At 42.7% G+C, this 22,775-nt stretch overlaps 3 protein-coding genes across 3 annotated transcripts; all 3 read left to right on the top strand.

The window, feature by feature from the left end:
* The first annotated feature begins 956 nt into the window (after nucleotides 1–956).
* Nucleotides 957–6,260, top strand: LOC139302915 (ER lumen protein-retaining receptor 2). The gene is made up of 5 exons (XM_070926564.1): nucleotides 957–1,047; nucleotides 2,891–2,991; nucleotides 3,207–3,365; nucleotides 4,158–4,410; nucleotides 4,978–6,260. The coding sequence occupies exons 1-5, from the start codon at nucleotides 957–959 to the stop codon at nucleotides 5,010–5,012; spliced, it is 639 nt and encodes a 212-aa protein (XP_070782665.1). The 3' UTR covers nucleotides 5,013–6,260.
* Nucleotides 6,261–8,100: 1,840 nt separating this feature from the next.
* On the top strand, nucleotides 8,101–15,281 carry LOC139303686 (uncharacterized). The gene is made up of 7 exons (XM_070927522.1): nucleotides 8,101–8,107; nucleotides 10,217–10,419; nucleotides 10,814–10,915; nucleotides 11,031–11,126; nucleotides 11,353–11,463; nucleotides 11,588–11,711; nucleotides 12,708–15,281. The coding sequence occupies exons 1-7, from the start codon at nucleotides 8,101–8,103 to the stop codon at nucleotides 14,699–14,701; spliced, it is 2,637 nt and encodes an 878-aa protein (XP_070783623.1). The 3' UTR covers nucleotides 14,702–15,281.
* Nucleotides 15,282–15,789: 508 nt separating this feature from the next.
* LOC139302911 (zinc finger protein 135-like) lies at nucleotides 15,790–21,867 on the top strand. Its single transcript, XM_070926560.1, has 7 exons — nucleotides 15,790–15,890; nucleotides 17,033–17,235; nucleotides 18,266–18,367; nucleotides 18,494–18,589; nucleotides 18,781–18,891; nucleotides 19,048–19,171; nucleotides 19,417–21,867. The coding sequence occupies exons 1-7, from the start codon at nucleotides 15,863–15,865 to the stop codon at nucleotides 21,486–21,488; spliced, it is 2,736 nt and encodes a 911-aa protein (XP_070782661.1). The 5' UTR covers nucleotides 15,790–15,862; the 3' UTR covers nucleotides 21,489–21,867.
* The last annotated feature ends 908 nt before the right edge of the window (nucleotides 21,868–22,775 follow it).

The following is a 22,775-nucleotide window of genomic DNA, read 5'->3' as shown; positions in this document are numbered from 1 at the left end:
ATTATTTGTACTTTCAAACGTTACATACTTTACATCAGTGCTGCGCACCTACGATGTTACTGCACAACTGATCATTCAATCAGTTATTAATTTAATGTGATTTATTAATGTGCCACAATTAATGCAATATTTGTATTTAAACCCAATTCTGATTTAAAGAGTATAATATGGGTTCCAGATTAAAAAAAATTATACATTATTTCTGGCATTTTTCTGCTCTCATTTTTCCATGTCACTAAATAAATGTGATTTTTTTTAGAAGATCTTAGATACCATAGAATTGTCAGGAACCCAAAACAGGGTTTAGTTTATCTTGACTTGTCTTCATTTTCATTCACCTCACTTTTGCACAGAGACACCTAGACCTCTGACTTCGGTGGCTAAATTAAGAGTTGTAGAGCTCAGCCCAACTTGGAACCGTCAAAATGTCACTGTGTATTTTGAGCTTTTTTCTGCTGCTGATAGCTGAAACATTTATTTCATGATATAACATTTCTGTAATGAAACATTAGTTATGTTTTAGTTTAAGTGAAAATATTACTCTGTTCATGTGACGTCAAGTATCTTCTGCACATAGCTGGGGTGCATTTCCTGGTACGTTTCCTTGTACATGGCAAGTAGGAGTTGAAAGAGGAAGTTCGGATTTACTATCTTTTCTACAGAACATGGAGGCAGCATTCATATGGCATAATTTATGCAAATGAAGCATCCTCCTGTCCCGATTGGCTGAGCGCAGGAGCGTTTCTCTTCTTGCATTGGGTACTGTCGTCTTGGCCACGTCCCCAGGCCACGTCGCGCTTTGCTCGCCATTTTCCCATCTTCTGAAGCCAGAATCAGTCTATTCTAGTGTCACTGTGCCACTCAACGCTGTCAGGTCATAAATTAATCGTTACCGGAGACGAACTGAGCTCTTTAAAGTCTTAAATCGGTTTACTTCTGCCGGAGCTCCCGCAAACATGAACATTTTCAGGCTAACCGGCGATCTCTCCCACCTAGCAGCCATCATCATCCTGCTGCTAAAAATATGGAAAAGCAGGTCTTGTGCCGGTGAGTAGTCGTATACCTTTACGTACAGTTTGCACGACCCCCTGTCTTGCACAGAACGTGTCCTGGCATGTAAATGTACAGTTTAACCAGACGAAATGAGGTCTCAACAGCGTAACTATTGTTGGAGCTCATTAGCAAATACTACGCTCTAGTAACGTTAGCTAGCTGGCTAGTAACACCAGCTAACTAGTCATTTTCTGTCTGTCGCTGTTCAGAACATGGCAATGTGCGACACGAAACTATAATAATAAATGGTCCTGTCGGGAAGGAGCACCTGTAAAGTCCGGTTAGCAGCGGCTGTCCATGTTAGCTAACCGCTAGCCTTGACAGCGCAGCGGGCCTCGAAATAACGTAAGTTCAGGTGGGGACAAGGGGGACCAAGAGGGCCACAGAATTTGTCAGTTTGGTATGTCGGGCCTCGTCATTTCAATTGTCGGAGGGGGGGCCGTGGTAGCTTCACGTTCCACGCTGGCCCGCTGTTATCCCCATACGTTACGTTTGCGTGACCTCTCTGACGTGGCAGCATCGGGTCCTCACAAGTTGACAGTTGGATACGCAAAGTCAGCGACTGAATACATGTTTGTGCATTCGCCCAGCAGGGTTGCGAGGGAATAGTTGGCTAATGACTGCACGCTGTCATTATCACGGTGAAACTTTGCTGTGTGGTTTTCCTGCTCCTCCAGCGGTCAAAGGTCAGGGCTGTATCACTGCAAGACAGGCAGTCACCTGAGAGATGTCATTACGGCTGTTTGCTTGAGATTAAATGGTAAATGGTAAATGATCTCACTTATATAGCGCCTTTCAACCTTCACGGTTCCCAAAGCGCTTTACAGCTAAGTCTCATTCACCCATTCACTCACACATTCACACACCAATGGCGACCGAGCTGCCATGCAAGGTGCTGGTCTCCATTGGGAGCAACTTAGGGTTCAGTGTCTTGCTCAAGGACACTTCGACATGACGGGGGCAGCCGAACCCCAAACCCGCTCTAACCAGCTTTACCTTCCGTGCGACAGTGCTAACCACTGCGCCACCATGCCGCCCCAGATTAAACCGCACAGCTGTGCATGCAAGTCTTCTTCAAGCTCTAGAGTTCTAAACAGTCGCATATTGGACTTAACTGACAACACTTCGCTGTGTTTGGCTGCTAATAATGCAGTAAACCCACTCCTAGTCAGACAGTGGGTGTGACTGAGGGGGGGGGGGGGGGGTGCGTGTTGTCACTTGCCAACACACCAGATAAACAGAGAGTCTTGCTGCAACTGCAGGTGAGGATGAGGACTGTGGAGTTGCACTGAGCAGACAAACCTCAAACCTACACTGCCAGCTGCTCATCAAGAGGGCTACAGTGTAACCTTGTGGCTTAGGAGGTAGTCCACTGATCACAGGGTTGGCAGTTTGAGCCCCATGTCCCGCTGTCCACATGACCAAAAGTGTCCTCGGGGCAAAACACTGAACCCCAAATTGCTCCCGATGGTCAGGCCAGTGCTGTGCATTGTAGCTCGCTGTCATCTGTGTGTGTGAAAGGATGAATGAGAGGTAAAATTGTAAAGCGCTTTTGGATAAAAGTGCCATACAAATGTAACCATTTGATGTCACATGCTCCTACCAGTGCATGCCAGTGAAAACTGACTAATGAACCAACAACGAGGTGCTGAACAAACCAAATGTAATTTTGTGTATTATACCAGGGTGAGCCGGTAAGTTGCATCAAAACTGGGTTGATCTCCCTCTAGATAAGAGTACATGTGAACTGTCTGTTTTTCTTTTAATGACAAGTTGGACATAAAACAATTTGTAGGATGTAAAAATGTTTGAATGCCCTCTGCGGTCTTCCCCACAGGTATTTCTGGGAAGAGTCAGGTCCTGTTTGCCTTGGTGTTCACCACTCGCTACCTGGACCTGCTCACCTCCTTCATCTCTCTCTACAACACCAGCATGAAGGTGAAACACTTGCACGTTGCTCCTTTCTCTCATATCCTGTCACATTTTTTTTCTTTTCCCCCCTCAAGCACTAAACATACAGTGCTGAGGCTGAACTAGTACACCGAGTCGACACACCTGTGTTTGCCAAAGGAGATGTAGTACACGCTGGGACCAGCGAATGCAAATCTTTCATGTGTTGGATGGTGTTGGATGGTGTCGCCTCTGTCTTTCAGATCATTTACATTGGCTGCGCGTACGCCACTGTGTACCTGATCTACCTGAAGTTCAAGGCCACTTACGATGGGAACCACGACACGTTCAGAGTGGAGTTCCTGGTTGTCCCTGTTGGTGGCCTGGCTTTCCTGGTTAACCATGACTTCTCTCCCCTGGAGGTCAGAAAATACCGCACAAGCGCACACCTGACACCCCTGTCCCATAGCAGAGACGCCTATGAATGTTTCTGAATGTACATTTAACCTCCATTTTATATCAGACAGCTGTCAGCTGACAGCTCTGGTTGTCACTGCAAGCAGAGACTCCAGTTACACACATTTACATGACAGCATTACCAAATAAAGTTTCACTTTAACTTCTCTCCATCTGTCTGTATGCACACGCCTTTCTCTCCCACGTGTGCTTTTTGTCTCTCTCTCTCTCTCTCTCTCTCTTCAGAAGTTTTATAGAATTACAGTGTAATTGTAATTTTAACTGGAAATTGCGGCCAACTAGCTTCACACAACTGTTGCATCTCATGCTAACAAATTGGAACTTCAGCTGCAGTTCAAACAGTTGTAATCCAGAGCAGAATTATGCACAGGTACGATCACGGGCTTATGCAATGTCGGCCTGGGCAATCAATCATCAATAGCAATAAGACAATAGTTTGATTGAATGTTTGATAGTCTCACTTAAACGCATTGAATGCAAAGCACATGGCGACCTGGCTCATAAACATCCTGCTGGATCCCTTGATAAGTGAACAGCCGATCACTGGCCTACCCCCTCTCTCTGTGTTTTTTGGGGTTTTTTGCACTGGGCATTGCATGTCCCCCTTGTAATATATGACACACACACACACGGATGGAAAACTTTGGTGCACCTAGGCCTGAAACTACTACACAATAAAACTACGTCGCTATTTTTTTCCCCACCAATGCTCTGTCTCCCCCTTTGTTCGGCCCCAGATTCTGTGGACATTCTCCATATACCTGGAGTCGGTGGCCATCCTGCCCCAGCTTTTCATGATCAGCAAGACTGGTGAGGCCGAGACCATCACCACGCACTACCTGTTCTTCCTGGGACTCTACAGAGCCCTCTACCTCATCAACTGGATATGGAGGTTCTACCTCGAGGGATTCTTTGACATGATCGCCATCGTCGCTGGGGTGGTGCAGACCATCCTCTACTGCGACTTCTTCTATTTGTATGTAACAAAAGGTGAGTGCTGCCGCGTTTCTGTTTTCATGTTTATAAAGTGTTTCCTCTTGCTCTGTTAGTTGGTTCGCTGTCAAGCAATGCTGCCTCAGACGGAAAACAGGGACCGTCAAATGTCCAGTTCAAGACCAGTGTTATCTTGATATTTGAATACAGCCGCAGACCTGCCAGACATCAACATGCATTTCCGGGCCAGTATGCATGAATTCTTAGCAGAAGTCACGTTATCATAATAATAGATACGTTATTTAAAATTGACAGTACAGAACTGTGTTCCCCTTATACCCATATATTTGTGAGTGTCCCAACAAGGACTATTATGCTCTTCATACCATATTTGCATTGCATCTTTTGCTACACAGATGTTATTTTTTTTTTTACCTCTTCTGGGTGCTAAAAACGATTAAAAAGAAAAAGAAAGAAAAGCATCTCTCTTTGGTTAACTGATCACAGCTCTTAGACAGATTGCCAGCTTAAAAGCTGTCTCGGCAAAGAAAAGTCAGTCTGTGATGTGGCCTGTGTTAAACATAAAGCCGTCCTGTTCTTTTTTTTTTTTCTTCCTTTTTTCAGTACTGAAAGGAAAGAAGCTGAGTCTGCCAGCTTAAGTGCCAAAGAGGAGTGTTTTGGCAGACTCATAGAGGGGGATCGGAGGGGAGGAGGAGCGGTAGTGGACACCTCTGACACAACCCCCACCCCGCCCTCCACCAAAGCCTCCTCCTCTTCCCCTCCCGCCAGCGTAAGATGCCTGAGACAGAGAGCGAGTGGGAGCGGCTGGCTGCGCCTTTCTTCTGATCCAGAATCGGTGGAATCGGAACACCTGCAGGGGCCTGGTCCACGGCCTTCGGATTTCTGTTTGACGCATCTTGCCTTAACTTTTTTTTAATTACTCTGTATAAAGGAAGGAAAAAAAAAAAAAAAAAAAAGCGAGAAAAGTTTTCTACAGAAAAATGTGCATTCTGAAGATTCGACACATTGGTGAATAAGAGCTGAAGATGTAAAATTGCCTGCCTTTCGGCGTTGTATGATATCGAAGCGGACTTCTTGTGGTGGGATATTATTGACTCAAGCGTTTGTTATAGTACATGCAATCAAAATAAATGTGCATTGTTTTTTTTCCTAAATCGGGAGGAATTTGTTGAATCCTCAAAACTTTAAATGACTCATGTTATGCTCTTCTATTTTTTTTTTTGACCACTCCGCATTCCCATGTACAAAGACTAGTCTTTTTTAGTTTCCCATGCCCTTGCTGGTATATGAATTCAATATAGATGCCAAAATGTAACATTCTCTTTTCAAAAAAAAAAAAATAGTTGAGTTGCTTCTGTGTTCTTTCACTTGAGCAGAATGCTTATAAAGAAAAAACACAGAATGAACGCCAGCAAACTCTCATCAGTGTAAATGGCTTTCTTCATTCATTACCCAATGAGGACAGTATATCGCCTGTAAGTATACACCATTGCCCAGCCCATTCATTTCAGATGGCTCCTTTTTTTTTTAATGTTTGAGATGAGTGAATTCACTGGTAATGTGCTGTATGTGAACTATCACAACAGAAATGCTTTCATTTTTCTTTTTTAGGTGTAGCTGTATTTATTTTCTTTTTTTTTTTTAATCTTCTTCTCTTCCTTGTTTCCAGTGAACAGAGTCCGTAGAATAGTTCACCTGCTGCGCATAATTGTGACAGCAGAACTAATGAATCCTACCGACGCTGTTGCACTGAATCTCGAAATGCTTCTCAAGACATATCTGCTTCTCTCTCTGAGTTTTCACGCAGACCATTCCAGGTTTCCTTTTAATTTCTTACCGGAGCTTTTGCATGATGTTGCCACCACAAATAAAGACTTTATGGGAAACGTCTGTCTCAGTGCTGTGGTTACAATTGAGTTAAAAAGAATACTCCAAACGGACAGATAAAAGTGTGCAATTGTGAAATTGACACAACAACTTGCACATTGACAGCCCACGAGTATTGAGGAAAATCTACTTATGGAGGACGTAAGGAGTCTCAAAACTGGAACCCAGCCCACACGTGAAATGATCCATGCACACAGATTCGATGATCCGTAAATCAATACAAAATTTCACAAATGTTTTCAGATGTTTTGCATGCACAGGAAAAATTTCCAAGGCATGTTATTGGATTCATTAACTCTTAGTTGTTATATATTATTATTGTTTATTCAAGTGAGGTTGTATTTGTATTGTTTTACATTTGTTCAAGTTGGGGCGGTATTTGTTTGTGGATGGGAAAATGCGTCTGTGAACGCTGTAAATTATCCACAAATCATTCCTATTTGTTTTATTTGTGCAACGTTTGTCACTACTTTTGAGACGAATCCTCCTCCATACAAGTATGGAACCTCAAAATGTACAATATTAAATAAATAGTAAAAGACTTTATTAATAAATAAGTGAACAATTAGTGAAATAACTGAAGACATTATAAAAGCTTACCTTGTTATTATGAAATGTTATTTTATCATTAATGTTAATAACAGTTGTGTTGGATATTTCAAATTCATGATATATATTTTTATTTCAAAATGCCCTTTTTCAAAAATCAGTTTTATCTTATATTGGCAGTTGTATTTGTTTCTGCGTCTGTGCACTGTTTGTTGATCCAGAATTGATTGTTGAGATTGTTGTTGCTCTAGCCAACAGGAGCTAACTGGCTAAATCTGGTAGCAGTTGCTGAGCCTGCTAGCTTAACGGGCAGGCCGAGACGTGAAATGAAAATGAAAAATTTCATGAAATGAAAAGTGACATGAAATACAAGGTGGCAAGCAACAAAAGTGTCACTGGGAAAGATGCCAACAAGACTTTTGATAAAGAGCATTTCAAAGTTCTAATATGAAATAAAAATTCCTCCTATGTTATAATGAAAAAAACATAGTATAATAAAGAGTTGAGTTTTAATAATTGAATTTAAAGTATTGCTTCATTTATACCTTTTGCACAATTTATTTATATGATATTTTATTTAGTAATTATTTATTTATTCATTTGTGTAATATTGGAACACCTTGGGCTTCCACAGCCAATGGCCACTCTGGCCATGCACACGTCTCCTAACGTCACCAGTGCACCTTCACTGACATGCGCACAGAGCAGCACTGCTTCAGCCTTAACCCTTGATAATGGGAGAGTCTCCGGTCAAAGTCCACATTGCATTGCTACTACTGTGAAGCTAAACCAAACTCCAACAAACACATTCATCGTGTGTGTGTGTGTGAAATGAAGCTCTGCCCGTACGTGCTTGTCACTCTACAAGGATGACGGTGCCAAATTTTGGCGGACAGTTTCTATGCCAGTGCATGGTTCATTCAAGCTCGACCACAAACATTGCCCCGCGCTAACTCGTCAAAGGTTCCGCACGTTATGTACTCCCTCCAGCACCATGAAGAACATTACCGTTGGCTTACCTTTGATCATGTATTGATACATACATCTTTGATTAGAGGGTTTGCTGGGGCTGGATTGTAGTTACATGACTTGAGCTGGGAACCAAAGCTTCGACCATCGACGCGGGCAACCCGGGACAAAAACACCATCGGAAGAACCATCGATCAGAGTATCTGGAACTTTCACACGAATGAGAAGGAGAAGGGATGGAGAATAATTTCTTCAGTGACTCTAACATTTTCTGGTAGCCTTTCCAGAACATACCATAGCTGAGTGCAGTGGATAAACAACATGGAAGGTAATATTTCAAAGGAGAATTTGTAAGTAACTATTCACCAAGTAACGTTACCTATGTAAACACTGAAGTTTAACTCATAGCTAGCTAGCTAGCTATAAAAACCACATACCCTTTAATTAACAGCGAGATTCGACTAACTCACACAAAGCTAATGTTACCTACATTGTGTCCTGGGCAGGTAAGTAAACGCAGATACATGTGTTCAAAACATAAGTAGAAATAAGAGAATGTGTGTTTTAGCTTAGCTTATGGTTGTAAGATGTTAGGTTAAGAAGTAGCCTCACGCCATAATATTAAGAATTATAACAGTAAAGGAAATTTGTCTTAACATGTTGAGCTTTTGAGATGTCGTTGTATTGCAGTAATAGCTGAGGTTGAAGATATTAAAGTAAAGTTGAAGCACCGAAAGAAGTTGAAGCGATGTCGCTCATAGTTGAAGTGGCAGTTAAAGAGGGGAGTTCTGGATGGAGTTAAACGTTTCAGTTTCAGCATTAAAATGAAATTGAAGTGACAGTTTATATGTAAGCGCTGAGTCGATTCTGTTGTCCATGTTTAAGTTAACGCATGAGTTGAAGTGGCAGTACTGAAAGGAGTTGAAGAGTCGGTTGAAGGAGTTATTGCAGGACTGTGTTCAGAATGAGAATCAGATTCAGAATCAGAAACTGTTTATTGCCAAGTAACATACATTACAAGGAATTTGCTGTGGTCTGAAGGTGCTATTGTTTTGATAACAAATAAGTAGAATATAAAAGCTAAAATAAGAATAAAAGTAAAAATAAGATAAGATAAATAACAACAGTGCAGTGACCAGAATAAAGTAAAGTGTCCAGATAAAGTGTCCAGTAGGGGGTGGGTGCGTTAATGTAACGCAGTGGGGACAGGGGTGATGTACGTTAATATAATGTATAGCTTCGTTATATAGTTCCATTGCCCCATCTTCAAACATGGAGGAGGCAAACATTTGAAAATGTGTTGGTCTAAGTTTTGTAAGGAAGGATTGTCTTTTGAAATGGATGACCAAAGTTAGCAAACATCCCTAGCTTGTTACTGTAGACAGCCGAATCCACAGTCTTGCTAGTCTCGCACAGCCAGCCTGTCTGGTCTGACTCAACCCATTACTATTCTGGGATAGGGGGGAAAACACACTCTGGCTTCCCAACAGCCTACATCCGGTGAGTCATGTGTCAAATTTCACACACATGCTAGCACAGTACACAATAACTAGCACAGTACGGGTATGCTTGCCTTTACCTCCATCTCATCCATTCTGCCTTTCACTTCCTGCCTCATTCTGAAGTTTGAGCGTCATCAGAATCACATGACTGCACCACATTATGTGGAGCTATACTCTATAAGTATCCATCTTTACGTAGTAATCAAGTACATGTGTACCCGTTACATGCCAATACATCTATGATAAGCTTTCATTAATCACTGGAATCATACATATGTAACATCAATATAAGGATAACTTACATTCAGACAAAAAATACACTTTATACCCCTTTATTCAGTTCTTTCCATGTATCCACTATTATATCATGTGAGTCTGGACACACATGCATGTGAACTGCATCTTGACTGGTTGGCGGTGGTTCTAGTTTAGTTGCAATCTCTGCAGTCTAAAAACTTTAACGGTGTTCACTCCTCCCTGTCCTGCTGTTATAATAGATGCCTGAGCCACTACCCCCAGGGTCGCCTATCAACTTGCTTGTTTATGGGAAATGGGGGTTTCTTAAAGGCTGCAAACAAACACAAATATTTATATAAGAATAAGAATAAACAATGATATTAGATTTTTTTATTTTTTAAACTGCTGCCCCTTCTCTAAACACGTGAAGCAAAGGCTCTGTGCCAAAGCTGGACCTTTAGTTATTAGGGTTGTTACAAATGTCAATGGGATTTTGAATCCGGTTTTCTTACTTCAGGAACAGACCCTGGAAGTTCTGGTTTCACTTGGGGCATCTGATAATGTGTTTATAAATTGCTGCAGCTGATCCCGGTGTCTGTTAAAGTTGGGAGCTAAAAAAAAAAGTAAAAATACGATGAATTTAAAGTAATTCAAGAAGAACTTTGGTGCTAAGATAACCCACTTCTGTTTACACTCAGGTGCTTCTCTTCCCCTCTCCGCCCTGCGACTCCTGGTCCCGCCAATTCGGCTGGTCTCAGCAGCCGTCTGGCAGACCGTCCAACAGAAAGCTGTGGCCGATTATGGGATGCTTGAGGAGTTTGTTTCCATGGTTACAGACATTGTTCCGGACTTGCTCACCACTCACCAGAGGGCCCAACTTGTCCTGGGCCTCAGAGCACGGGTGAGGAGGAGCGGTAGTCAATTATTAACCACTAATAATTACCATATAGTAACTGCAGTGACTGTGGACTCTTAACACAGTGTCTTTTTTTTTTTACGCCACCACTGGGGAAATTTTAGAACATCTTTAAATATTTAATATCTGTAATATTAAATATTATTTTTTTATTATTTTACTTCTACACATAGTGACTATAATAAGAAAGTGTTAATTTTACAGTGGCCAGGAATATGACACTGGTTTAATAAAAATAGATATGAATGTAGTAATGCCTGTAAAGCTTATCAACAAAGTTACAGAAATGTTTACTGTTGCAGCCAACTGTGCTAAGTTAGATTTTTGGAAGTGTTTTCTGCCACCGTGGTTATGAAACGCTGTTGCTTTGTGGTTTCAGCTGATTCTGGACTTCTGTCAGTTTGAAGCGGCCGCTGACTTGGAGCTTATTCAGCCCCACCTGGACAGAGTGCAAAGGCTCATGGAGGCATGGGTGACAGAGGCGAGTTTGAAGTGTTGTTACTTTCAAATAGGTCCCTTTTAAACATAACCGCATGTTTGACAGCGATCTGTGTAATCCGCTCGTTTCCTTACAACGCTCACCTCATGTTATTCAGGCTGGTGCTGCAAACGCCGAAGTGCCACCCTCCACCTTCGTGGATCTAGTCAAGAACTTGCTGAAAAATCCTGACGAAAGGGAACACTTCTTTCAGGTCAGTGTCATTGTCACGCCTTGAATTTGTTCTGTTTATCAATGCTGATCAACTGATCAATATATAAGATGCAATGAACGCATGTATCAAAGAAGATCAATCAGAATCAGAAGAGCAGACAGGTTGTTTGGATTCACTATTTAAGTGAAATCCCGTATTTCTGATTCTGTAACGACGTCAGTCATCGTAGTCTTCAGCTAAATATAATATACTACATGTCTTTCAGGAAGTTTTCCCTGAAGAGTTTGGTCCCATGTATGATGAAGCTCTTCACACCTTGATGTGGACATTCCTGTCCAGACTTGAAAAGTTTCTCCCTTTTCAAACTTTCCAACAGGTACATAAAGAATGGACATAAAATGTTACAAGGATTTAAGGTCAATTTGATATCCCTTTAAGTCAGCTCTTTTTATAGAGGTACATTTCTTTAACCTTTTTGTGTTTTTTTTTTTCCCCCCCAGGTTGCCTCCTTGTTTGGTAAAGTGTCTTCAGTTCTGGGGGAATGCATGGACTCTGTGTCTCAAACTGAGGAGCTCAAAACCCTGTTGCTGTATCAAAAAGACCTCAGCCAGCTGGATCACAATGGCATGCCTTTATAGTTACTCATTTCTTTCAACAACTCATGGGTTTAGTTGGTTTGTCATTCTAATTTTGCCTTTTCCTTACCAGTGTCCGTTTTGAGGGAACGTCACCACTCAACCTGTCTTAAAACTTTGCCGTGGTGCAGGGACGTGTGATGGGTATCCATTAGGCGTGTAATAACATATCATAGCACAATACGTCGCGATACAAGAGCGCATTCGTGGAGTAGCCTGAAGCTGGTTTACCTTAGGATAAGATAACCAAGGCTAACCACATTTTTCTTAAGTTGAAACATTTTAAACTGGAGCAATTCCATTGACAAGACATTCCAATCTGACAATCTACAAACAGCAGTTTTTACACCTTTTTATGGACTGGGAGGTATAAATAAGGACTCTTCTACGGTCATAGTTCAGTCAAACTGTACATACATATACAAAAAGACTACATAAGGGCTGCACCTAACGATTACTTTCATTACCAATGAATCTGCTAATTATTTTTTCAATTCAGTGATAAATCTTTAGTGTTTTAAACGTCACAAATAGTGAATAAATGCCAGTCACAACTTTCCAGAGTCCAAGATGACATCTGACCAACAGAGTCCAGAGCGTTTCAGTCTATGTCACCTGCCCAGCACACAGACACAGTTAGCTAGCAGCTAGCTGGTGAACATAGTGAAGCATTTAGCAACAAAAGATCTGCATTCAGGTTGTGGTGGAGACCCAAAATAGAGCTAAAACCAACGTGAACACTGGACTTGCATTCGTTAGGCAGGCATAAACGCCTCAAATGAATGCTGGTGTTGCTACGTGTCTGCTAACGCATGTGCCACAGCAACTACATTGGGTGATAATATGTTAGTACTGTGTATGAGCTTGTTACGCTTGTAGAGCGAGAGTTCATTTAGCATTTTGTTTGAATAATGAATGACACTTAACATTGGGTGTCAAGGTTTAGTCTTTTCCACTAATTTGTTGTATTTTCTGTCTTTTTTAGATGATTCCGTGGATGGTGCCTACATTATTTCAGCTCTCAAACTTCCCTCTATAGAAAGAACTGCGACAGATAACACACAACCACAAGCCTTGGATAATGTGCTATCATGTACACCAGCTTTGGAGAAGGAATCTTTAAGTTTGCCTCGCACAGTACAGATAAAAACAGACACAGAGGCGAGGGGATGTGAGATAAATGTTGAAGAAATAAATTGGACTCCTGGAGGAAGTGGGACAACGCTGCTTTTGAAAGAAATTAGGGGGCACGAGGAAAGCGTAGGCCTTCTTCGAAGTAAAATGGTGGATGCGTCCTGCCTTCTAAAACAATGCCGTGTTCAGCTGAAAAGACTGGAGGTGCCGCTGTCTGCGCAGTCTCGACCCGTTAGACGAAACAGAGGCCTGAGGCTGGAGAAGATTCTGTTGGAAGAGAAAAGAGGTTTTCATGAAGAGGCCTACAAATCAGCTTCTAATAAAGCCAAACCCTCCACTAGGGCTCTTTCGGATGTCTCTGACAATGAGGACTCAAGCAGCTTCAGCAAACACTCGTATATGGCTCCGGTCAATAGTTGCAGTGAAGATGACTCATGGTCTTACTACTCAAATGAGGGCTCTTTCCTTAAGACTAAGAGTAGCAGTTCCAGTTTTTCCGATTCATGGTCTAACTACACAGGTGATGATTATTCCTTTGTGACTCCGGCCAGTAGTAGTAGCAGTAGTACAGAAGATGATTTATTGTTTAGCTTCTTTAATGAGGACCGTTTCTTCATGGGTCCTAAAATAGTAACAGCTGCCAGCAGAAAGCAGGGCATCTTGGACATCAAAGCAAGCACTCCGAAAAAGACTCGTGAAGTCCAATGCTTTATCTGCCGGGAGCATGTGAATACAAGCCTGAGTGCTCACATGAAGACCCACTTTCCCACCGGTGATTACGCGTGCCCCCGATGCGACAGCAGGTTTAAGCTCTTCTCATCTTTGAAGCTGCACTTGAATAGAACCTGCTTTGAGTACAGTAGGCAGCAGGTAGATCCGGAGAAGCCGGACGAGGCCAAGGATCTTTACAAATGTGACAAATGCAAAGAGGCGTTCAGGTACAAAGTCTCACTGGAAAGGCACAACCTGACCCACAACGAGCTCTACTGCAAGGTGTGCAGGAAGGTGTTGCGAGACGCGGCGACGGTGGAGAGGCACGCGGCTTCTCACACCCCGTTTCAGTGTAACCGCTGTGAGGAGACCTTCGTTCTTTTCAAGCCCTTGCTCAGGCATTGCGAAAACGTCCACAAACTCAGCAGGCCGTTTGAATGCAACCACTGTCCGAAAACCTTCTCCAAGCTGCGCGTTTTAATCGCGCACGAGTGGAAACACACGGGTCATCTGCCATTCCAGTGCGCCCAGTGTGGCCTGAGATTCAAAAACGACGGAGATCTCATTTCCCATGAGAGAGTCCACACGAGAGAGAAGCCCTACCTGTGCGCAGAGTGCGGCAGGACCTTCTCCCAGAAGTCCAACCTGTTGCGGCACTTGAATTTCATCCACAGCGAGTCTCGCAATGAGAAGAAGCATTCCTGCTCCGAGTGTGAGAAAACCTTTAAGGAGAAAGGGGCCCTGAAAAAACATCAGAGGAGCAAACACTATAATGAATTGTTCCGTCATCCGTGCCCGTACTGTGGAAAGATGGTCTCCGCGTCATCAATCACGAGACACATATTAATCCACACGGGAGAGAGACCTTTCAAGTGCACCATGCCTGGCTGTGACAAGAACTTCAGGTCAACATCTGAAGTGAAGAAGCATGTCCTTTTACATCATACTACAGAGAGGCCACATAAATGTGAAGTCTGTGGGAAGGGCTTTATAAAAATGTGTTTTCTCAGAGCACATGCTAAAATACACTCAGGAGAGAAGCCATTTGTCTGCCATATCTGCGGCAAGGCTTTCCCCAAGCTATACAGCATGCAAAGGCACAAAAAGCTTGTACATACATTTGTAGCACATTAACCCTGCACGGTAGTTAACGCTCAGTTAAACAGCGGCATGCTAAAAATTCACAAGTAGAGAATCACTTTTCATCCCACAGAAGTGTTGAAATTGTGAGTACCAGGTTCTTTAACCGTTTTATTTAAAGGCTGTCCAATCCCAAGTCCAGCTATGTTATAGAAGTGCAATGCCAAATCAGCACAGTACTCTTTTAATCGTTAGACTAGTCAAATTTTGATAATGAAACGGACCAGTCGTATTGAGTGTAATTTGTGTTTTTTTGACAGTGATCACCAGAAAATGTACTTTAATGTCGAAGTGAAAACAAGAGAATATGACTTGCCTCGAAATCTAACTATAGCCGTCTTCGGCTTTTTGTAATTCATTTCTAACCGTGTCCAAAAAAAATCTTGAATACATCTGCAGTGTTGATAATGATAAAAATAAAACTTAAGGTCACATATTTAGAAAATGTGTATCCACCTAATTGGGCATTGCCAAATAGTTGCGGCATGATCCACGTACTAAACAGTTTGATGATTTCTTTTTCTGTATATAATATTTTTTCCCTTACGCATGGAATTTGCATCTTTCTTTTTTGTTTTTAACTGTATATTCCATTGTTTATGTGTTTATTGAAGGGAAGATTAAAATGCATTGAAACCATTTGTTTTATGTGAGTTTTTTTTTTTTTTTAAAGGAAATGGGTAACGCGATGCATTTATTTTATAAAGTGGAGCAGAGCTGAACCTTGGGTAGCCAGGATTTGGAGAGGGGGAACTGGAAAGCGGAATATGTGACCGCCAGACTAAAGCTAGACTCTTCTTTATTAATGTTCAAACACCTAAACTGGTATGTGGTGGGTTAGGGTTAAACTAAAAAATGTACTTACTGTGGTAAAACTAAAAACGGCAATGTTTTATTTATATATATATATATATCAGATAACCTATCCATAATGGAAGAGAGAGAAACGAAGATGCGGAACTTTTCAAACCCCGATTTGCAGCCTCTCGTCGGATTGTTATTCCGGACGGAACGCAGGGCAACCGTTGACGCACAAAGATCGCCTGTGTGACTTCGGTATCTGGACACAAGCACCGTTAAATATTTAGTTTGGCTGCGGTCGAGTGGCTGACATCGTTTTCCCTAACTGTAATGTAACTGCTGTGAATACACAACATGGACGGGGATATTTCCGAGTTACCTGGTGAGTATAAACGCTTTAAGACAGATTTGTTTGGCTAGGCCGCAACACAGCCCGCGCGCGGGAATGGCATTGCTAACTCTGTCCAGAAACAGTAGTTTTGTCAGATAATTCACCACGAAACTCCTTTAAATCGAATTTAGACTGCCACTAATATTGATGTGTCCGTCCTACCATGGAAACAGATAGCTGGGTTAACGGCATTAGCTACACACATTAAGTTTCGGACTACGTGCTAACGCTAGGCTATAGCTAGGTTGCGCTATCTTGGCTAACGCTAGCTAAATTAGCTGCAGGAAAGTCAGTCTAATTATTTAACTGTTTTGATTTAGAATTAATTACGACAACTCCTAAACAGCTATATTTATTGGTGGGTGTTTGCAAATACATATTTACAATGTGAATGTGCCACCTTTTATGATGTATCCAACACATAACATTAGGTCATTCTATATCGCGGAAATGAAAATGGACACATCCGCCCTAACCTGAGTTTGGCATTGAAATGTTTTTGCTGAGTTACCCCCCCCGCCCAAAAGAAAAATCCTAACATTAACTTTACAGGATACTACAGTTTTGTCATCGGTGTATGGATTTATGGAGTGGTGCGCCCAAAGATTAGTAAACAGATCTGGGATTAAACATAAATCGTGGTTGTCAGCTATAATTAACCAAGATGCTGGACCCTAGTTTTACAGTGGGTGTGTGTGTTTGTTGCATTATCTCTTACTGGCGTACACGCTGAGTAAACTGACTCTGCCTCTGAAGATGCAAAAACAACTTTCAAATGCAGTCAAGGTGTGAGTTTGTGGAAAGTGGATTTGGATCTTTTTAATGTATCCCCTGTGTGTGCCCCTGGTGTTATTACATTCGAGTCACTGAGCTATCCCAGAGACCTCTTTTGATACCCCACTAAAATGGAGATGTAAGGAGTTTTGTTTCTGGTGCTCACAGCATTGAAAGATGACATGTGAATGAATAAGCAGTGATGTTTTTGTCCAGAAATGACATGGGGAACCCATGCTGCCTTGTATAAAATAGTTAATTATCAATTGAACTTAATTTGGAAGGGTTACTATGTCAATCTTTTAAAGTTTTCTTTTCTTTCTTTTTTTTTTTTTTTAAATGTATTTCCCTGTTTGCAGGTCCCTCTCTTACCCTCTCCGCCCTGCGCCTCCTGGTCCCGCCGATTCGGCTGGTCTCCGCAGCCATCTGGCAGACAGTGGAGCAGAAAATTGTGCCAGATTATGGGCTGCTTGAGGAGTTTGTGTTCAGGGTTACGGAGATTGTTCCGCAGCTTCTCTCCACGAGGCAGCGGGCTGAACTCATTTTGGGTCTCAGAGCACGGGTGAGGAAGAAGTTGAAGTTCTTGTTTTTCAAAAGCACTGAAAAGTAAACCAAATGAGAGTATGTTGATGTTTTGTGGGGATAATGAGGCATGGCTGCAGCAATTGGCAGGTACAGGGATATGTTAACATTGTGGAACCGCCAAAACTTGAATCAGCACTTGAATCTATTAGCCTCTATATACATTTTAAAAAGTAAAATTGATTTGAAATATCTACAATGTGAGAAACACAGAAGCCTGAAAGCATTTTTACCATCAAAGACGCAGAGACATGCTCTTATTTAGTTAATTTTATGCTGAAGAACGTTTTCATTAGGTGAGTTAATCAGCTGCTGCTCATCTACTAACCAACCAAACACAATACAGCATGAAACAGCATTTTTGTATTACGTTGAGGGGAAAACACCCAGATGTACACACACGAACCAAAACAATGGAGGTGAAACAAAACATCAATTACGCAGCAACTGACATCGCTGACAGCCTCAGCTTGATGCTAATTGCTACCAACTTTTTGTTAGACCCATCTCGCACAGTGTGACCTGCAATAGATGTACACAATCACTGTTGTCACACAATGTAAGGGCACCTTAAGGCTGTCAGTGTAGAACATTTTAAAATAAAATTGGTGTATTCTAACCAGCAATATAGTGCATTTGAGAGCCAAAACGGATTGGGCTTTGATCCTGCAGTGTGTGCAGGTCGCCAATCTTTCAATGTGATGGCTTACTCACTGTAATTCTGAAACTGTATACTTGTGTCATAGCAAGATGTCAACCAGGAGGTTGTCACAGATCCACTCTTTTTGCTTTGCGTTGATTTCAGTACAGACAATGTCACGGGACTGTATATAACTGAAGCATTCATGCAGAATGTTTCCAGTCAATGTGACAGGCTCATTAATCAGAGAGCTGTGCCTTAGCTTTAATACATTGGATGGTTATTTTAGACCCAGTGTGAATTAAAACAGAACAGCAGGCAGATGAGCAGCTCTGGACTCACATTATTGCTGCTGTCCTCTTGATTGTAGCTGATCCTGGAGTTGTGTCGCTCTGAGGAGACTGCAGACCTCCAGATTATTCAGCCACATCTTGACCGAATGCAGACCCTCCGATCTCTTTGGAACGTGGAGGTGAGGCTTTTGTTTTTTTTTTACTGTTGTCTGGGCAGTACTGATCCAAGCGTTTGCTTTTACGGTGGCATTTTTTTTCCTTTCTTATTTCAGTCACATGCTATGTTGTGCCATCTTTTATCGCAGGCTGATAATGCAGAACAAGACGTATCTGACTCACACTTCATGGGCCTTGTCCAAAATCTGCTGAGAGATCCTGAAGAGAGAAGAAACTTTTTCCAGGTGAGTTTTGGTTGCATACGTGTTTACACAGATGCGTTTAATGTTTGAAAGGTGATCACTGAATATCAAATTTTACTGGGAATCTTTTGTTTTATGATGTACTCCTGTTTGCCCTGTTATTTGTTGTTAATTCATGGTTTGTATGGACAGCTCAGATATTTGACACTTCTTTGACTTTCTTCGTGTTCCAGGATGTTTTCCCTGGAGACTTTGGCCCCACGTATGACAAAGCGATCCAGACACTGATGTGGCTGTTTCTTTCCAGACTTGAAAAGCTTCTTCCCACCCAAACTCTCCAACAGGTATTAATATTTCTGTGCTTTTATATTACCACACTAAGGATTGATATAATTTTTTTCTTTCGCTTCACACGTACACGAAAAAAAAACAAATTTCACAGACTATCAGGAAGATGCCGTGCCGTTGCCCCACATTCATTTTCATTTGGTCTTTGTCAGATTGCATCTCTGCTCAGCGATGCCTCGTCCGTTCTCAATGAATGCATGGAGACTTTCACTCAACCTCAGGAGCTGAAAACCTTGCTGGACACTCAGAAAGACCTCAGCCAGTTAGAGGACATAGGTGAGCTTCTCAGAATGTCAATGACCTATTCACAGAAAATATTAGATATTTAACACTTTGGAACGGATAAAAACATTATTGCGCAATGACCTACGTCATACCAGTTATTTTTCACTCAGCAAAAGTGTTCATGTAGCTTCAGTAACATCTGTCAGAACAGCTCTGAACATGTTCTATAGGGCCCCTTTAATCAGTTTTATTTGTCAATTTAACAGTTCTTGTGATCTCCTTTCTTTTCTTTTCAGAGTCTTACGTTGTTGACAGCGGCATCTTGTCAGCCCTGTGTCTCCCTCCTGTGGAAAGAGTTGTGATCGTAAATGAGCAAACGGAAACGGACGCCGAAAGCGGACTCGTGTATACAGTCTGCACAGAGATGGAGGTGGAGTCTGAGAACAAAGAGGTTTACGTGGAGGGAAGTGGGAACCCCGAAGAGTGCGTGCAAACCCAGTGGTTTGGTCTCAGCGGCGAGGTGAAGGCCGAAATGGACACTGTTGTGGTTACAGGTCCTGCAGAAGGCGTGGAGGCCAGTGAGAGTGAAATGGCAGACGAACACCACGACGACCAATCTGGAACGCTGATCATCGGGGAGGATGGCCAGGTGACGGTGCTTGACGGCGTGGAGAAGAAGCCAAATAGACGCGGTAGGAAAAAGAAACGTCCGGCGGATGAAGACTTTGCTGTGCAGAGCAGAGCAAGGGGCAAGCAAGAAGATCCAGAATTTGACGTCTTGTGGGAAAGACCGGTGAGAAAGAACCGCGGGCTCAAGATGAAACGCTACCTATCGCAGTGGAGAAAATCGGGAAAGACGCAGGGCAGTAATACGACCAACAGTAGCCCTAAACAGTTTGCCAAATCCCAAGGTTCAGCCAAAAGCAATGACCTGGACGAGAGAACCTGCAAAGTGTGCGGCAAGGTGGTGAGCCGTGCCAAGTTCTTAGAGCGTCACATGAATCGACACTCGGAGGAGCTGCCCTATTCCTGTCCTGCGTGTAAAAGGTTTTATAAGAGCCTGCGTTACTTGCAGCAACACAAATGCACAAGTCTACCGAAAGCAAAGGCCGGCAGGAAGGCAAAGGAACAGGAGACTGCAGCAGACGAGGGCGAACAATCATCCAGCGGGGTCCCTTGTGAGGCAACCAACGATGAGCAGCCGTCGGACAACACAAGCCAGGACCCTGACTACTCACCTTCTGGAGAGAGGAGATCTTCCAAAGACTCAGGACAGAAAAGCCCCGAAGGAAACAAAAGTTTGATAGAGGGTCCGTTCTATTGTCCTCACTGCAGCGTCGAGTTTAAGTGCAAACAAACTTTCAGGTTCCATCTAAGAAACATTTGCTACAACGAGCAGCAGGTGGATCCTGAGCAGCCGGAGGATGTTAAGCATTGTTTCAGGTGCGACGAATGTGACAAGGCATTCAAGTACAAGTCAACGTTGGACTCCCACAAACAAACTCACAACCCGCTCTACTGCGAGGTGTGCATGAAACTGGTACGTGACCCGGAGGCATTGGCAATGCACAAAGAATCCCACACTCCGTTTCAGTGTAACCAGTGTGAGGAGAATTTCCCAGTGTTCAAGGCCCTCCATAAGCACTACCTCGACGTCCACAATCCCACAGAGCCTTTTACCTGCACCCACTGTCAGACAACTTTCGCCAGTTTGAAGCGTTTCATCAGACACGAGTGGAAACACACCGGTTACCAACCATTTCAGTGCCCCCATTGCAGTAAACGATTCAGATCGTACTCTGACCTCGTGGAGCACCAGAAAAAACACACTAAAGCGTATCCCTTCCTCTGCTGGGAATGTGGCAAGAAATTCCGGCACGGCGTCACGCTGACGCGGCATGTGGAGCGCGTGCATCACTCGGGCGAGCCCGTCACAGAGAAGCCGACACCGACATTCACCTGCGCCCAGTGCGGGAAGACCTTCACTTCCAGAAGATGCCTTCTGAAGCACGACAATTTCCATCACAAAGGGCTGCGCTTCCCGTGCGAGCACTGCGGGAAGGGATTCTTTGGCAAGGACGCTTTGGTGAGGCACACTTTGATTCACACAGGCGAGAGGCCCTTCAAGTGCGACGACTGCGAGAAGTCTTTCAGGTCCGCCGCAGAACTAAAGATACACAGGAGGTACCACACTGGGGAAAGGCCGTTCAAGTGCAACGTCTGTGAAAAAGGATTCGTCCAGTCCTGCTTTCTTACCCTACACATGCGAACCCATACAGGAGAGAGACCATATGTTTGCACAGTATGTAGCAAGGGCTTTTCAAGCTTGCATGGCCTAAAAAGACACAGGAGACTTGTTCATGCGTAGTTAATGTTATCACGATACTTATTCCAATAGGGATGTTCTGTTTAACACTCCCCTATTGGAGGAGGTCGGCATCAGCTGTAGACCCGAACTTGAGGAACTGTTGAGGATTTGGCCTTGCTCGAGGACACTTCAGCAGCCTGGGCGCTGACTGAATTTGGGGAAATGAAAACCAGGTTTTCCAGTTGAAGGATGTTTTCCTTAAAATGTCAGCCTCAGCGCTCTCTCTGTGCCTGTCAAAGCTTGGATTGTTAGGAACTGTGTAATTGTATAGTGCATTATAAAAATGTAACTTTGTATTTTTTACAGAAACGTTTGCTGTAGTTCTACAAAAGATTTGTATGTATAAATGATATAAACCATGGTTCCTTGGGGAACTGATTTTTTTTTCTTGAATAAATTGAACATTTGATTCCAGGTGTCATTTGATTTAGTCAGAAGTGAGGTCATTCATGTGATTTTGAGCATTTGAGTCGCTTGCACATTGTTTCTTTTTCTTTAAAATTGTTACTAAATTACATATCTGCTGCTCTCAACCACTAGATGGCTCTACATTTGTTTGGGCCATTATTATCTGCAACAGATACGTCTAAAGTCAGGCTTTCTTTGTTTTGGCAGCCCAAAGGCTTTTTGCTGTTGAAGACATTTTGACATGTCACAGTAGAAAAAGCACACGTAAAGACATGAATCAGGGCTGAATTCCATTTAGCTGCCTCAGTTTCAGGGTCATGGTATTGGTCATGGCTAACTAGGACACAGTGAATTGAGCTGTTGTTAATGTCATAATGCTCAGTATAAAACATTATATGACTGAGGGCATATTACCCACGGCAGGGAAAGCACGTGTAATTTCATCAATAATAGATGTGTTACATTAGGTTTGACAGTTCAGGGCGCTGGTGTGCATGCTGCCTCAGGCATTGCTTTCTGGGATACTTGAATGTAATGGAGCAATCACTACTGTTACTAGGTACGCCTCTGCTTTTCCTGCCAGGACATGTTCGCCACGAAAAAGGCCTATTCAACGCTGCAGAAATGAATCAATTAAAACCACACAGCACAAGACGCATGACAAGCTATTCTAAAAGCTGTTTTCTTTCAACAAATAAGACAAGCCTTTATTCTTTCCCACAGGGGGAAATTTGGTTTGTTGCAGCAGCAGCACGGGGAGAGGCATAAGTACAGATAAATAGACGAGGTAAAGAAATAAATATGGTAATAACACTTCAGTTGGAATAGAAGTAAAAATAAAAACTACTAAATTAAAGACAAAATTGCAAGGCAAAAGAG

The sequence above is a fragment of the Enoplosus armatus genome, chromosome 20, assembly GCF_043641665.1.
Source record: "Enoplosus armatus isolate fEnoArm2 chromosome 20, fEnoArm2.hap1, whole genome shotgun sequence".
NCBI lineage: Eukaryota > Metazoa > Chordata > Actinopteri > Centrarchiformes > Enoplosidae > Enoplosus > Enoplosus armatus.
This window is presented reverse-complemented; position numbering and strand designations above follow the sequence as displayed.